Here is a 14,634-nt window from a genome sequence, read left to right on the forward strand (position 1 = left end):
ACCAGCTGCCTTGGGAATGAAACTAATTCTATAAATGTTAACCTTGGCAAAGGGAAGCTACGTTCCTACCAGCCTGGCCCAGTTCCTCAGTGTCAGGAACACTTCTCTGACCTGCTTGTGATAGACGCTGCTGAGAAACTCCAACCTTTGTGGGCTGTATGATAGTGATAGAGGCACAGAGGGAGGGGCTTTTTCATTGCTAATTAAGGGTGTACACATTGTGGGGTTCTCTGTTTGCATGTGTGTGTGCTTGTGTATGTGTGTGTGCATGTGTGTATATGGTACATATGTACATGGATGCCCATACCCATACGTGAGTAGGCCAAAGCGTGATGCCAGGCATCTTTTCCTGCTGTCCACTTTACTGTCTCAGGACAGAGTCTCTTACTGAGCCGAAGCTCACCATCTTGGCCAAACTGGCCAGCAAGTTCTCCGGATCTGCTAGTCTGTACCCACAGTGCTGGAGTTTCAGACACACACTGCCATGCCTAGTTTTTTACATGGGTACTGGGGGTTCAAACCCAATCTTCTTGTTTCCAGAGCAAGCCCTCTTACACACTCAGCCCAACATCGTACTTTTAAATGAAGCATAAAGGAGTCCCTGTCAACAGCTAATTACCCAAATCACCAAAAATCAAAAGCCAGGAATATAACATGACCCAGCTGGTGGCGAAAACGGTATTCCCAAAAAGCTATACTTGGATGCAGCTTTGTCTACAATAATTTAAGAGAAACAAACAAACAAAAAAATCCATCTTTACAGCCCAACCGGCACCATGTTTGAGGCAGCTTGACTTTTGTGTTAAGGAATTTCGGCTAACAAATTCTGACTTGTGGCTAGGCATCCTTTTTATTCCCTTTGGGGAGCCTGGGTTCTGTTTTGGAGCAGTATAAGGCTACTTCGTAGTGACCTGGAGTGGCAGGTACATTTCCCATGAACCCCTGATACATACCACGACCTCCAAGTCGGCCATCGACTTTCTCCAGAAGCAGCAGTGATTTTTATGAGTGGTGTTCACTTGTAGCTGATGTTTGTTGTCCACAGACTGAGCAGAACCTACCTCCCTGGGAACCACACATCATCTCTCTCTCTCGCTCTCTCTCTGACTGTTTTTAGTGTGGGCAAAAGGGGGTTGCTAGTAACACTGCCTCAGAGGGATGAGAACAATGGTTTGGTTCCCAGGAGAGCCTGCCAGGCACCTATGTGTTCAGAGTAGGAACCCACAGCAGATGCTCAAAGGCACAGCCGGGTCACCCTTGGCTGGGCTGAGAGGCACATTTAAACTCCATGGAAAGTCATACAATGGCGGCCAACCTGCCAGAACATTCCCAAGCTGCCCTTGCAGGCAACAGCCCATTCTGCTGACAAAGGCATCCTTTCACACCTGCAGGAAAGCTGCTTCCAAAGGATGCACAGTCCTTGCTATGGGTTCTATGTCTTTCCCCAGCCAGCTCAGCTCAGGGCGTGGCAGAAGCAGGCTGCCGCTCAGCAGATGGGTTGCAAATGCCTAGCCCATCCGTATTTATCATAGTAATTTCCTTATTAAAATGTTAATGAATATAGTGCTTATTTATCATTCCCTGATGTGTGGAGCATCCTTTTCCTGGAGACAAATCTTCAACCTGCCTGATGGTGAGCCGAGAGACAACTTTCCCCACTTTATACTGAGTCCAGGAATTAAGATTTTTTTTCCATCTCTTGAAGTGCCATATGCAGGCTGAAGAAGAAGAAACAAACAAACAAACAAAAAAGTTTATTTTGGCTGAGGGGACAGCTCAGCCAGCAAAGTGTTGAGGACCCAAATTTAATTCCCCAGAATCTATCTAACAATGTCGGGTGTGATGGTGTGGGCTTGTCACCCCAGTGCTGGGAGACAGAGACAGGAGGCTCCCTAGAGCTTGTTGGCCAGCCAACCTAGCTGAATGAGTGAGTTCCACACTAGTGAGGGATCCTCTCTCAAATGCATAATGACCCCCAAGGTTGATCCCTGGCCTCCACAGGCATCATGCCTGTTGTACATGTACGACTATACACATGCTTGTACAATATCACCTGTATGCAAATACATACACAGAGAAAGCACAAAAGAAAGGAGGGCAGGAAGAGAGGGAGGGAGGGGGCAGGCACGCACGTACACACACACACTTTCTTACTTAGAACCGATGGAGGGGTCTTTCTGCCCACTTACCCAGGAGTGGCCATAGGAATAACAGGAGGTTCTGCCCCAGGTTTGGGGTGAGACTCCTGAACTTCATGGCAGAAGCCATATTGCTAGCCACATAGCAGAGAGCCTTGGTTTGCACATTCATGAGATGTGCTAGCAGCTAACTCTCCTAGAACTGTCTGGGAAAGCAAACAGGATCATTCTTGTCCACTCACTGTGGAGATGCATGTTCACGTGTGTCTGACTTGCTCTGTGCATTCTTGTAGACTCTCCATGGAAAGTGCATCTGTCAAATGTTGGCCCAGAGATGACAGGCGTCACTGTGAGTGGCTTGACTCCAGCCCGAACCTATCAGTTCAGGGTGTGCGCTGTGAATCAAGTGGGCAAGGGCCAGTACAGCACAGAAACAAGCAGGTGAGTGAGTCTGACATCCTCCTGGAGGGAGGGTGCTGTGGGTCCCAACAGTAGATATCAGGGTGACTGGCCAGCCCTAGGAGTTCTGGCAGAAACCTGAGCAAGGTAAGCCCTGGCATGAATTAACTGTACTTCCCTTTTACCTGCTTGGAGGCAGCAGTCCTAGATCCTTCCCATGGTGCTCTGTGCCTTCACAGGTCACTCCTGACAGCACAGCCTTCTTGAGGAGGGGGAGGGGTGGGACGGGGAGGCAGGGTCTCATGTAGTCCAGGCTGGCCTGGAATTCACTATGTAGCTAAGGATGATCCTCCTCCCTCTACCAAACAGAGTGCTGAGATTACAAATGTGAACACTACACCCAGATTATATAGTGCTGGGGGTGGAACTCAGGGCTTTGTGTCTGTCCTAGTGTCGTTTCTGTTGCTGTGTTAAAATACCCTGATAAGAGCAATGTATGGGGAGGAAGGGTTTGTTTCAGCTTACAGTTCCAGGTTACTGTCAATCAAGGCAGAGTGGTAGAGACAGAATCTCAAGCTGCTAGTTATATCATACCCAGGGTCAAGAGCAGAGGGAAACCAACACATACATACATGCTTGCTTGCTTGTACTCATCTAGCTTTCCCCAGGTCAGGATCTTTTTCCTAGGGAATGATACTGCCCACAGTAGGCTGGATCTTCATGTCAATCAACTTAATTAAGACAATTCCCCACAGACATGCTTACAGACCAACCTAATGTAGGTAATTCCTCATTGAGACTGTCTTCCCAGGTGACTCTAGGTTTTGCCAAGGTGACAGAACTAATCAGAATGGTAGATGAGTGACATATGCTGTACATCTGCCACTGCCTCCTGGGTGAGGTGCTGCCATGTTGACTGTCACACCTCACGCACACACAGCCTCAATGGGGTCAGCTGCATGCTTTGGGCTGGTTTTCTCCTCAAAAAGGCTCTGGGCTGGGCACCTTGTTGTTGTCCCTTCTCTCCCTGAAGTATTTTCCTCTTTAGATTGATGTTACCTGAAGAACCACCAAGTGCTCCCCCAAAAAACATTGTGGCCAGTGGGAGAACCAACCAGTCCATCATGGTGCAGTGGCAGCCACCACCCGAAACAGAGCACAATGGGGTGCTTCGGGGCTACATCCTCAGGCAAGTACCTGGGGCAAGCCTTCAGGCTGTCCCATTAATTGTTCAGGTCAAGTGACAGACTCTAGGGAGAGATGCAGACTGCAGCAAAGCAGAGTTCAAAGCTAATGGCCGCCTTTGTGGAGCCTCTCTTGGTATGGTCACCTTCAGAGGCCACACAGACTAGCATTAGAGGTTGCACTGAACTGAAGAATGAAGGGGGCATTATGGGAAAGATAGCAGATATGCTCTTCCTGGTGAATCCCTCCTCAGGGAATGTGTATATTCATAAGCAGGATCACTTAGTGAATACTAATTAATTTGATGTAGCTATTTACCTACAGCCACTTTGCTAGCTTGTTACTCCATTTTGTCAGATCTTCTGGCATATCAAAGAAAAAAATTTGACTGTGTGTATATGTGGGTGGATATGTGTACCTAAATGCAATACCCACGGAGGCCATAAGAGGGTGTCAAATGCACTAGCCCAGGGGTTCTCAACCTTCTCAATGCTGTGACCCTTCAGTACAGTTCCTGGTGTTTTAGTGATCCCACCCCCAACCATAAAATTATTTTTGCTGCTACTTTATGACTCTAATTTTGCAAAACTTACGAAGAGGTCGCTGTTATAGAACTTGAGTTGCAGGCAGTTGTGAGCTGGGAACTAACTCAACTCAGGTCCACAGGAAGAGCTGTAACCAGGGAGCCATCTTTCCAGTGCCCCCAGAGAAATGTATATGGATATCTGTATATAGGTGTGTATACATATACACACTCACAACTTGGCAATGTTTAGGTGTTGTGAATGAAAGTGATGTATTTTTTGAAATATAGGGCACAATGAATGGACATGTGTGCCAGCCAGATGTTGCCAATGGGAGGGCAGGTTGCTAGCCGAGCCTTAGCAGGGACTGTGGGCTTTGGAGTGTATTGATAACATGTCTGAGAGAGAGAAGCACCTCCTTTGCCTGACCTGCCACCAGTGTTATCACTGCAGAGCTTTTGTTGGGACAAATTAAAAGAAAAACGATGGATTTGTATTCAAGGATAATCATTACATCTCCTCTCATAGTTTGTTAATTTTATCAGCTTCACTGAGCCAGGAATGAGTCCATTATCCCACCTGTACAAATGTCTCTCCTGGCTCACACTGGAACTGGGGTTCATGAGTGCCTAATCAACAGAGGCCTTCACTGGATGAATGGGTTCCCTAGGAAGAAAGCTGCGAACAAGTTCTTTTTTAGGTTTCTGCATTTTTGCTTGGGAAAGGTTTCCTGTAGCCCAGGCTAGCCTAGAACTCATTAATGTAGCTGAAGACACTCACTCTTGAACACCTTATCCTTCTGCCTCCAGGTCCCAAGTGCTGTCCTTACAGGTGGCTCTAAACCAGTGGTTCTCAACCTGTGGGTCACAGCAGCCCCCGTGGGGGTTGATGGACTTTCCTCCAACTTCAGACATCCCTCATGTCGGCACCCATCAACTAATGAAAATAATTAGCCTGCCCTCTCCGCAGCCGCCTCCTTTCTCAGCAGCAGAAGGAAGTTTCCCGAGGCTGAGCCTGTCAAGTAGCGGCTGTGATGTTTGTCCCACTAAACCCGCTTGTGATACAGAGGCTAATAATAAAACAAGATTCGCCTAGGACCCTCAGAAAACACAGATATTTACATTATGATGCAGAACAGCAGCAAAATGACAGGAAGTAGCAACGAAAATAACTTTATGGTTGGGGTCACCACAGCATGAGGAACTGGATTAAAGGGTCACAGCATGAGAAAGGTTGAGAAGCAGATATTTCTGAAGGAGGTGTGGACTTTCTCTAATAACTCTTAGAGACGAGTTACCCACTGAGGCCTCCTTCCTTCTTCCCTTTATTCATTATTTGTTGGTTTATTACATTTCTTTCACTATTTAATGTATAGAGGTGTGTCAGACAACTCGTGGGGGTCGGTTCTGGTCTTCCACTGTATGGGTCCCAGAGGTCAAAGGTCATCAGCCTTGCAGCAGGGGCCTCCTCTACTTGGTGCCATTCCTCTGGCTGTATTTTTCTGTGTCGATGTCTCATGTATCCCAGGTTGGCCTCCAACTAACAATGTAGCCCAGGACAACCTTCTACTCCGAAAGGCTGGAATGACTGGAGTGTGTCACCACGCCCAGCTTGAAAATGTCATTCCTTTAGCTCTATTTGCTTTGTCTGAGAAGGACATATGACTTTAGTCACCCACTGTTCAGTTAACTGTGGAGTGAGAAGGGAGGCTGGACTTCTAAGCATGGGGGGAGGACCTGAAATAAAAATGGTGGCTGGAGGGAAGTCTCCTTTACTCAGAATCCCTTGCTCTGAGCAAGCCAGAGCTGTGGATCACAGGCAGTTCCCTGCTGTCCCTAAGGTCTCCTTCAGCCCACCGTCTTCCCTTAACCGAACACCCAGCCTTGTCTGTCTAACAAGGCTTCAAGGACCAGTAGAAAGTCAATGCCCATAGTTCCTCAAGTATCTCTACTCACTCACAGCTGTCACCTTCCATTTACAAAAGGTCAGAGCATTATAGCAGTGTTATCCTGCAGCAGTGGCCCTGGGCTCTGTTCCAGCTGGTGGCAGTTGCCAGTGGCCTGACCTTCCTGCCCATCCTCCTGCTGCCCCCCACTAATGATTCCTGTGGCTCATGGATAGACTTTCCTTCCAACTTCAGACATCCCTCATGTCGGCACCCATCAACTAATGAAAATAATTAGCTTGCCCTCTCCGCAGCCGCCGCCTTTCTCAGCAGCAGAAGGAAGTTTCCCAAGGCTGAGCCTGTCAAGTAGAGGCTGTGATGTTTGTCCCACTAAACACGCTTGGGGCACAGAGCCTAATAATAAAGCTGTCTGATGTTGTGAGACCTCACGGTAGACTGCGCATCTCTCTATTTTGCGGGATTACTGTCCTTAAAGGATCCTTGGTGACAGTGCTATTGGAGTGGAGTAGGGGAAAGGGCATCTGTGCTGTTGACAGCGTAAATCCAAGAAAGCCCTCAAAAAATGAGGGCACACCACCCCCGGCCTTAAATATCAAAGTGTGTGGAAGTTAAAGACCTGTACCAAAATGCATTTGCCTGCAAACATTTCTTCAGCAAGGCTCCAGCTTGCATACCGTTTGTTCTTTGTGAGCAAGAACCCTCCAGGGCACAGGCTCTGTGTCGGATCCAACACACAACGCATGGGAGCAAATGGAAAATAAATCACCTTGGTGGCTCACACCGAAAGAAGTAGTTAGGATGCTCTCGCAGTGATAAAATATTTATAATAATAGGCAGTGCGTTTCTCAGAGAGACGCTCAGGGTTATGTCCTGAAAAAGAAAAAAAAAAATGCTCTCCTGTTTATTTCTGGATAAAACCTCATCTGTTCTGGCTCAGCCAGTCTCCAGGGTAACAGATCCTCCTAGAGAGGAGAGAGGATGCTCTGAGAACTCTTCCCTCACCTTGACCTCCTCAAACATCCACCGTACATCACCAGGGTACCTAGAGCCTGGGCCAGAGTGGACCTCCCTACCTGAACTGTTTTCAAAAAGTGAATCCTAGAGATCACTCATTGAGTGGCTAAGGAGACTCTGTAGCTGGGACAGGCTTTATGTCCTGAACAAGGACTTCAGTCGTGTGCCCCAATACTAATTTCATAACTTTTCCTTGGAAAGTGTGTTGGGTAGTTAAGGGCTCCCTGGAGCCAGCCCTTTTCAAGGCTTGTTTTGCAGTTTCTCCTAGAAGGCTGTAAAGAAACATCTACTTGGGGCCTGGGGAGAGATGGCTCAGGGGATGAGAGGGCTGGCTCTGCAGACATGAGGGGCTGATGGTGAATCCCTAGCATGCACATAAAGAACAGGGAGTGGTATCATGTCAGCCACCCCAGGGCTGTGCCTGGGGGTAGGGGCCAGATAGGGGGAGCTCTCTGAAGTTCATTTACCAACCCACCTTGCCAAACGGATGAGCTCTAGATTCCGTGAATGATCCCTGTGAAAGAGAGGCTGGCTGATGTTGACCTCTGACCTCCAGATGCATTGATACATAGGTAACACATACATCCACATGTACATCTACACACACACACACACACACACACACATCCACATATGAACACATACATACCATACACACACAAGTAGCAACAATAATAATTAAACATCTCACACTTGTTTCAAAGGAGATACATTTTGACAGACATAAGGAAAAGGATGGTGGACAATCCCTTGGGTGCATCTTTCTTGGGAAAGTGGCAGCAAGGTGTCCTTACAATGGAGATGCATATCCACACGGCTCTCTAGGCTGTATATCTTATAGGATGCATTTCGATGAGATTTAAAGAAAGATATGCAAGGCCTCAGTTTCAAGTCAACATTCCCTCTTGTTACTGAAATCCTAGGCAGATTTTTGTGGACTGCTCAGATCAAGGAGATGAGGAATAAGACACTGACACTCGGGGATGCAAGCATTTTGACTGTTTTCAGTTTTTTCTTGCTTTGTTTGGTCAGTTGGTTTTGAGGCAGAAGCTCACATAGCCCAGGATGGCCCCAAACACCTTATGCAGCCAAGGATGACCTCGATCTTCTAATCTTCCTGCCTCCACCTTCCAAGTGCTAGGATTATAAACTGGCACCACTTTATTTAGTGTACCAGGTGCTGGGGCAGAACCAGGGGCTCCAGCTTGCAAGCAAGCTTTCTGTCATGATCCACACACACCTTCAGCTTGTTGATTTAACATCCTTGTCTGAAATCTATCCCTAGGTACTTTGAGTGTTATCTGCTGATATTTCTAGACTCTCAGCAGGTAATACAACCTGGATTCCAGGACAAGGGATGTCTTTCCCTTCTTAGGGCGCTTCATTTCTAGCCTGCCTCTGAGGGGTTCGTTTGGGCCTATGGTTTCCGAGGGCTCTGTCCATAGTCACTTGGCTCTGTTATTTCTGGGCTTCTGGTGAGACAGAGTCAGAGCGGGAAGACCTACAGAAAGACTATGGAAGGAGCCAGGTACAAAGTATGCATTTTAAAGGTTTGGCCATAGTGATCTGCCTTCTCCAGCAGGCCCTGTCTGGTTCTTGCCAACTCCTGCATCAATTATGAATCTACTGATTAGATCAGACTTCTACCATCCGACCAGGGAAAAATTAGGTTTTAAACACAAGAGTTTATCTACCTGAAAACACAACTCCACCTCAAATGGGTAAGGGAGCTTTTTCTAGAATCAAATCTAAGTGACCATGGTCTAGGGACACAGACTTAGGTGGTCACCTCAAATTCTACGTTCTAACATGATTATGGCTCTTTGAAAGTTTGTAGTCAAGGAACAAAAACAGTCATAAATCAAAGCACTTTTCAGATGCACAGGTAGAAAAATGGGTAGGTAAATGGGCAAGTCAGGGATGGGGCGGGGGAGTGTCTCAGCTATTGCCCACGGATGCTGGCTAATGGCATGCACAGCCTTTTGGTTGGTAGAAGCTAGTGGTCTGCTAAGCTAATTCATTTCATCCTTAATCACAAGGATGTTAAGTCATAAATAGAGGTAGCCAAGGAATGGCTATCAAGGGAAGGTGGCCCAAGATTAATTTTTAATTAGACTTCAGACCTACAACACTCCAACCTCCCCACAATCGCTGAAGTTCTGCTAGTCAGTCAATGAGTCTTGCAGGGCTCAACAGAGAATGCAAACCTTCCCAGGAGCTTTCATTCAGAATTGTTTGGGAGGATGCAGAGAAAGGCCAGCTTTGACCTTCCTGCCTTTAATCTGTCTGCCCTTTATCATTTCTGTTCCCTACCAAGTGGGTGTCACCAAGCACAAATGGTTCCTAAGACAGGAAGAACATCCTCAGAAAGCCCTGGATTGCAAAAAGAAACTTGTATGGCCTCATTTGCATGTCCCTCAGGGAAGCCACAGTATACAGAGACTCATGCTAGGTCTTGTTTGTTTTTTCCAACCCGGTGACCTTGCTGGCCTGGGAGTTCCTATCCTGGGTGTGTCCCTTCCCTCTGCTCTATCAGACCTGGTGACTCAGGCAGGCTGTGAGAAGTTAGGAACGTGCTACCTCTCCGTGTGATAGGGACATGCTGCCTCTCTGTGTGATAGGGACGAGCTGCCTCTCTGTGTGAGGATGCTTGACAATCATGCCCTCTCTCTGAGTATCGCACAGAGCTGCATCTCCAAGAGGCAAGGACAAGTTCTGGGATATAAATCGGCTGCTTTGAGAAGCTTTAGGATGACTGTACGTGTCTCTCATTTTACCCAGGGGAACTGATCCAGAAAAGCTCTGTGAATTAACTGAGCCACTTCAGTACATTAACTTCTATAAACGGAATCATGGAAAAACATTTGCTAATCAAAATAATGCAGGAAAAAGCCTTTCCACAGTACAAAAGCCATTCCCTGAATTCATGCCTCTTTTTTTTTTTTTTTTTTTTTTTAAGAGCTGGCTTGTGTAAGCATCTTGTTAATAAATACAACTTTAAATTTCTGCTTTAGGGCAATGAAGGCCATGTTACTCAAGAACTCACAAAGCCCTTCCTGCCACCCCCACCCCCGCAAACAAAAAACAAACAAAAGCAAACAAAAAAACAAAAAAAAAAATTTGTCATACCTAGCCCTTTAGATGTTTTAAAAGTTTTCACACCTTTTCAAAGCCACTTACTGTAGGTCTGGGATATCTCTGGACTAATCTTAAATGGAAACAGAACAGAAGACTTAGACAGAGACCAGGAGCACACAGACCCCTGGCTTCCTGATTCCACACCCCCCCCACACACACACACAATGCAGTCTCAAGAGGCAACCTTTCTATCCATCCCTCATGGAGACCAGCTGTGGAATCTTGACTCAGAGTCACCGTGCACACTTGGCAGTTCACACCTGAATCTTTACTCATAGTCACTGTATACACTTGGCAGTTCACACCTGACGTGCAGAATTTTTAGAACACGATGATACACATCTGTGTAATTCAGGTGTTCAGGAAGCTGAGGCAGGGGAATTATGAATCCAAGTCAAGCCTGAGCTGCATAGCAAGACCCTGTCTCAAAAGGAAGGAAATAAAGTGGGAGAGAAGGGCAGAGGGAGGGAGAGAGCCACCATTTGGGTTCCAACAACCTCCCTTCTCCCCATATCCTCCTTCCAGTAGCAGGAGCAGTCTAAGCCTTAACTGACAGCGTAGGTTTTAAGCATTACTTTGGCTAGTCTCTTGTTTGCAGTGGAGGGGCATTTCTACTACATTTTCTCAAAAGGAAAACAGTCTGGGTGTGGCAGTGCATCTTATAGTCCCAGAACATGTATGTATGTGTGTGTGAGTGTGTGCGCGCATGTGCGCACGCGCGTGCACACATATGGGGGTGGGGGTATGAAGATTACTACAAATCAGAGGCCAGCCTGAGCTACAGTGGCAATGCTATATCTCAAAGCAACAGGTAACAAAAACAAGAGAACTTTCCCACGACCATACAGAGGTTCAAGCCCATTCCACTTCACCTGGAGTTTACAGTCACCATGAAATTAGAGTGCATGAAGCCATTGACCAAGGCAAGCTCTGGTCAGGGCTGAGCTCGCAGCCCGTTCATGCCTCCTTCCCTCGGACTTCCTCTCAGGATGACCCCAGTGCACTGAGGGCAGTGTCCCTACAGCACTCACACCCATGCTTTCTCTCTGCTGCAGGTACCGCCTGGCCGGCCTGCCTGGGGAACACCAGCAGAGGAACATCAGCAGCCCAGAGGTGAACTACTGCCTGGTCACCGATCTTATCATTTGGACCCAGTACGAGATCCAGGTGGCCGCCTACAATGGGGCAGGCCTGGGTGTCTTCAGCAGGGCAGTGACTGAGTACACCTTACAAGGAGGTGAGCCGCAAGGGGGGCAGGAAACTGTGGGAAGCTGGGACCTGGGGTTGGCAAGGTCTGATTGACATGTGCAACTCTCTAGGGAAGTGTCTACAAAAACACACCTCAAAATGAGTAAAAGCTTGTTTGTTTTGGAGCCAGATATGAGTGACCATAGACAAAGAATACAGATTTGAGTTGCTTCAAAAGACATTACTCCACTGTTACAGAACAAAGAAAGTCACAAACCAAGACACTGTTCAAATGCCTTGGTGGAAAGCTCACAGCAAAGCAGGACAGTTGCTGTCACTGGCCTCAGATGCTGTCTGATGTCATTCCTAGGCTCTGAGCTGGTGGAAGCTATAGGTATCTTTTGTGGATAGCAAAAGGATTTAACCAGCAGTCTGAAGGGTGTTAGGTCATCCATGGAACAGGGCCAAGAGTGTTGAAATCGAGGGCTAAAGAGAACCCAAGGTGCTTTGGCTCTAGATTTGTAACATTCCAACTCTCAAACTCACAGACATTCTAATCAGCTAGTCAACCCCATAGAAGGGTTAACGTGGGTATGTGTTTTATTTCCCTGGGAACTTTTTTTCCAGGAGCCTTAAGGGAAAATCTAACCCATACAGAAGCCAATGGGATTTACTCTCCTTGCCAATTCCTAAACTGCAGTATGGCTGCTGGGGAGAAGCAGAGCTTCCTTGTGCTCCTCTGGGACCTAGGGACAGAGAGTCTATGTACATCATATACGGAGTCTCTGGAGCGTCTGGGAACTCAGACTTTCCTAAATGGATGGCAATTTTGGTTTTGGTCAAGGGGCCAGTCTAATTCACCATGTTACTGTGGTTACTTTTCAAAGCGAACAACCTATTCTGCTGTTTGCTATTCTGCTTTAGTTTATGCAATATGATTATTGGGAATAGAATTTATAATTTTGTCCATTTCTTCCCATAGTATACATGCCAACAACATAAGATCAGTAAAAACTCCCTCACCTCTCAAATAAATAATCAGGAAGAATGTCAGAAAGCCAGGAAGGAGGTCCTCAACATATACAGTCTAAGACCCAGCCCCAAGATTTAGAGTTAAGCCCTTCAAGAGAGAATAACTCCTTCTCTGGTTTCTGGAAGATTCCCTAGTTGCAGCCCCAGGCAGCTGGATGACATTCACAGGCACATGACATTGTTGTCCTGAACAGTAATAAATAGGCCCTTTCTTAATGTCCACATTGGTCCTATGGCAACCTCAGTTCTGGCTGGGGGACACAATTTCCCCTCATGGTTCTTTCTCATGCAGCGATATGTGGGGTTCTCAGTTCACAGGTGCAGTTTTATTTGCTTAGGCATTTTTATTGCTACCAGAGCCATGACCTTTTTTCAAATGATAAGGTTTCTAACTGCCCACTTCTTTCCCCAAATCCTGCCTCAGACCTAATGTTCCTTGATATTACATGCTGTTATTATCAGCCCTTATTGATTGGCTGTCGGTTGTCATCTGAGAGTCCATAAATCCTCCTTTATAAATTAAAAACAGTCAGTGCTGCCTGCCCAGCAAGTAGCAGAAATATTAAAATGCTGGACAGCTGGGCAGGACTTGCCCATCTGCAAAGGGCTCCTGACCACCCATTTAAAGAGGCAAACAGTGGATGACCTGGACAATAAATACTTGCTTTAATGAGTCTGTTTAATAAAATAACAATAAACTTGGAGACACTTAAAATGACTAACATGGGGGTTGGAGAGATGGCTCAGTGGTTAGGAACATCTACAGCACCCACGTTGGACAACTTAAAGCTGTCTGTAACTCCAGCTCCAGGGGATCTAGCGCCCTCTTCTGGCCTCAATGAGCACTCCACTCATGTGTAAATGCATATAATTAAAAATAAAACAAATCTTTATGAATTTATGAACATGACTATGGGTTATACCCTATTATCATTAAAACTGTAACTCCCTCACTGTATTGCCAGAGCCCTTGAGTTCTGTGTACTGCCAGGAAAATTGAGGCCTAATTAAAAAGGACTTTGAGATTAGAAACATTGGCTGCTATGTAGTGGGCACTTGAGAGCCATGAGAGATTTAAGTGGGAGTGGCAAGTTGAAAACACTGAACTGGAAGACATGTTAGTGACTCCTGGAGGGAAGGGTTTACTTCTACTTACAATTGCCATCACTGAAGGAAGTCAAGCTTTATTAAAGTTAGGGCGGGAACCTGGAGGCAGGGGCTGAGGCAGAGGCTATGGAGGGGCGCTGCTTACTGGCTTGCTCCTCATGCCTTACATAGCTTGCCTTCTTATAGAACCTAGGACCACTAGCCCACGGATGGCACCACCCACATAATCCACTAATTAAGAAAATACACTATGAGCCAATCTTGTGGAGGCATGCCCTCCATTGAGAGTCCCTCTTCTCAAATGATCTCGTGTGTGTCAAGTAGACATAAAACTAGGCAGCGCCAAAGAGAAATACATCAGTGGAATGCAGGCAAGAGGAGGGGCCGGAAAGAGGACAACCACATAGAAGTCAAAAGTACAGTAATCTTGCTGGAAAGTTCTGGACTCTCCCTGCCCTGAGATGGGTAGTAAGAAGGGACTTGGATGTGCATTTTACGCAGTGTGGTACACTGGGTAGTAACAGTATTCTTTCAAATCAGGTCACATGTGGGCTGGGAAGGCAGTTTCAACTGATGAAGACCTGAATTGGTTTCCAGAGCTCATATGTAAAACAAACAAACAAACAAACAAACAAAAAAAAAAAAACGAAAAACAAAAACAAAATAAAACAAAAACCAGGTAGGGTGCCATATGCTTGTAATCTCAGCCTCAGGGTTGCAGACCTCTACATGTATGCACACCAGCACTCACGGACAAACACACATGTATACTACCACACATATCATGTACACATACATCTCTCCCACACAAATGCGCAAAGATTATAAAAAGAAAACATCCTTTGTCACTCAAACTCCTGTTTGGAGCTGGGAGCCATCTCCCCACAGGAGCAACTAAAAGCATGGTCTTCTACTGGTACAGCAGTACAGTTCTGTAACCATGACAGGCAGGGGGATGGCTGCCTGAGGGGGCTGACAGCAGCTGCTGCTCTCTTTAGGTGAC

General features: G+C 46.6%; 1 protein-coding gene across 1 annotated transcript in view; it reads left to right on the forward strand.

Moving 5' to 3' along the window:
- The window catches only part of Sdk1 (sidekick cell adhesion molecule 1), a 976,484-nt gene that overhangs the window by 755,745 nt on the left and 206,105 nt on the right, over positions 1-14,634 (forward strand). The window contains exons 15-17 of the mRNA XM_031338568.1: positions 2,432-2,579; positions 3,586-3,726; positions 11,360-11,541. Of these exons, the coding sequence (XP_031194428.1) occupies positions 2,432-2,579; positions 3,586-3,726; positions 11,360-11,541 (471 nt within the window). The remainder of the gene's footprint in view (positions 1-2,431; positions 2,580-3,585; positions 3,727-11,359; positions 11,542-14,634) is intronic.

The sequence above is a fragment of the Mastomys coucha genome, unplaced genomic scaffold (assembly GCF_008632895.1).
Source record: "Mastomys coucha isolate ucsf_1 unplaced genomic scaffold, UCSF_Mcou_1 pScaffold22, whole genome shotgun sequence".
Taxonomy (NCBI): domain Eukaryota; kingdom Metazoa; phylum Chordata; class Mammalia; order Rodentia; family Muridae; genus Mastomys; species Mastomys coucha.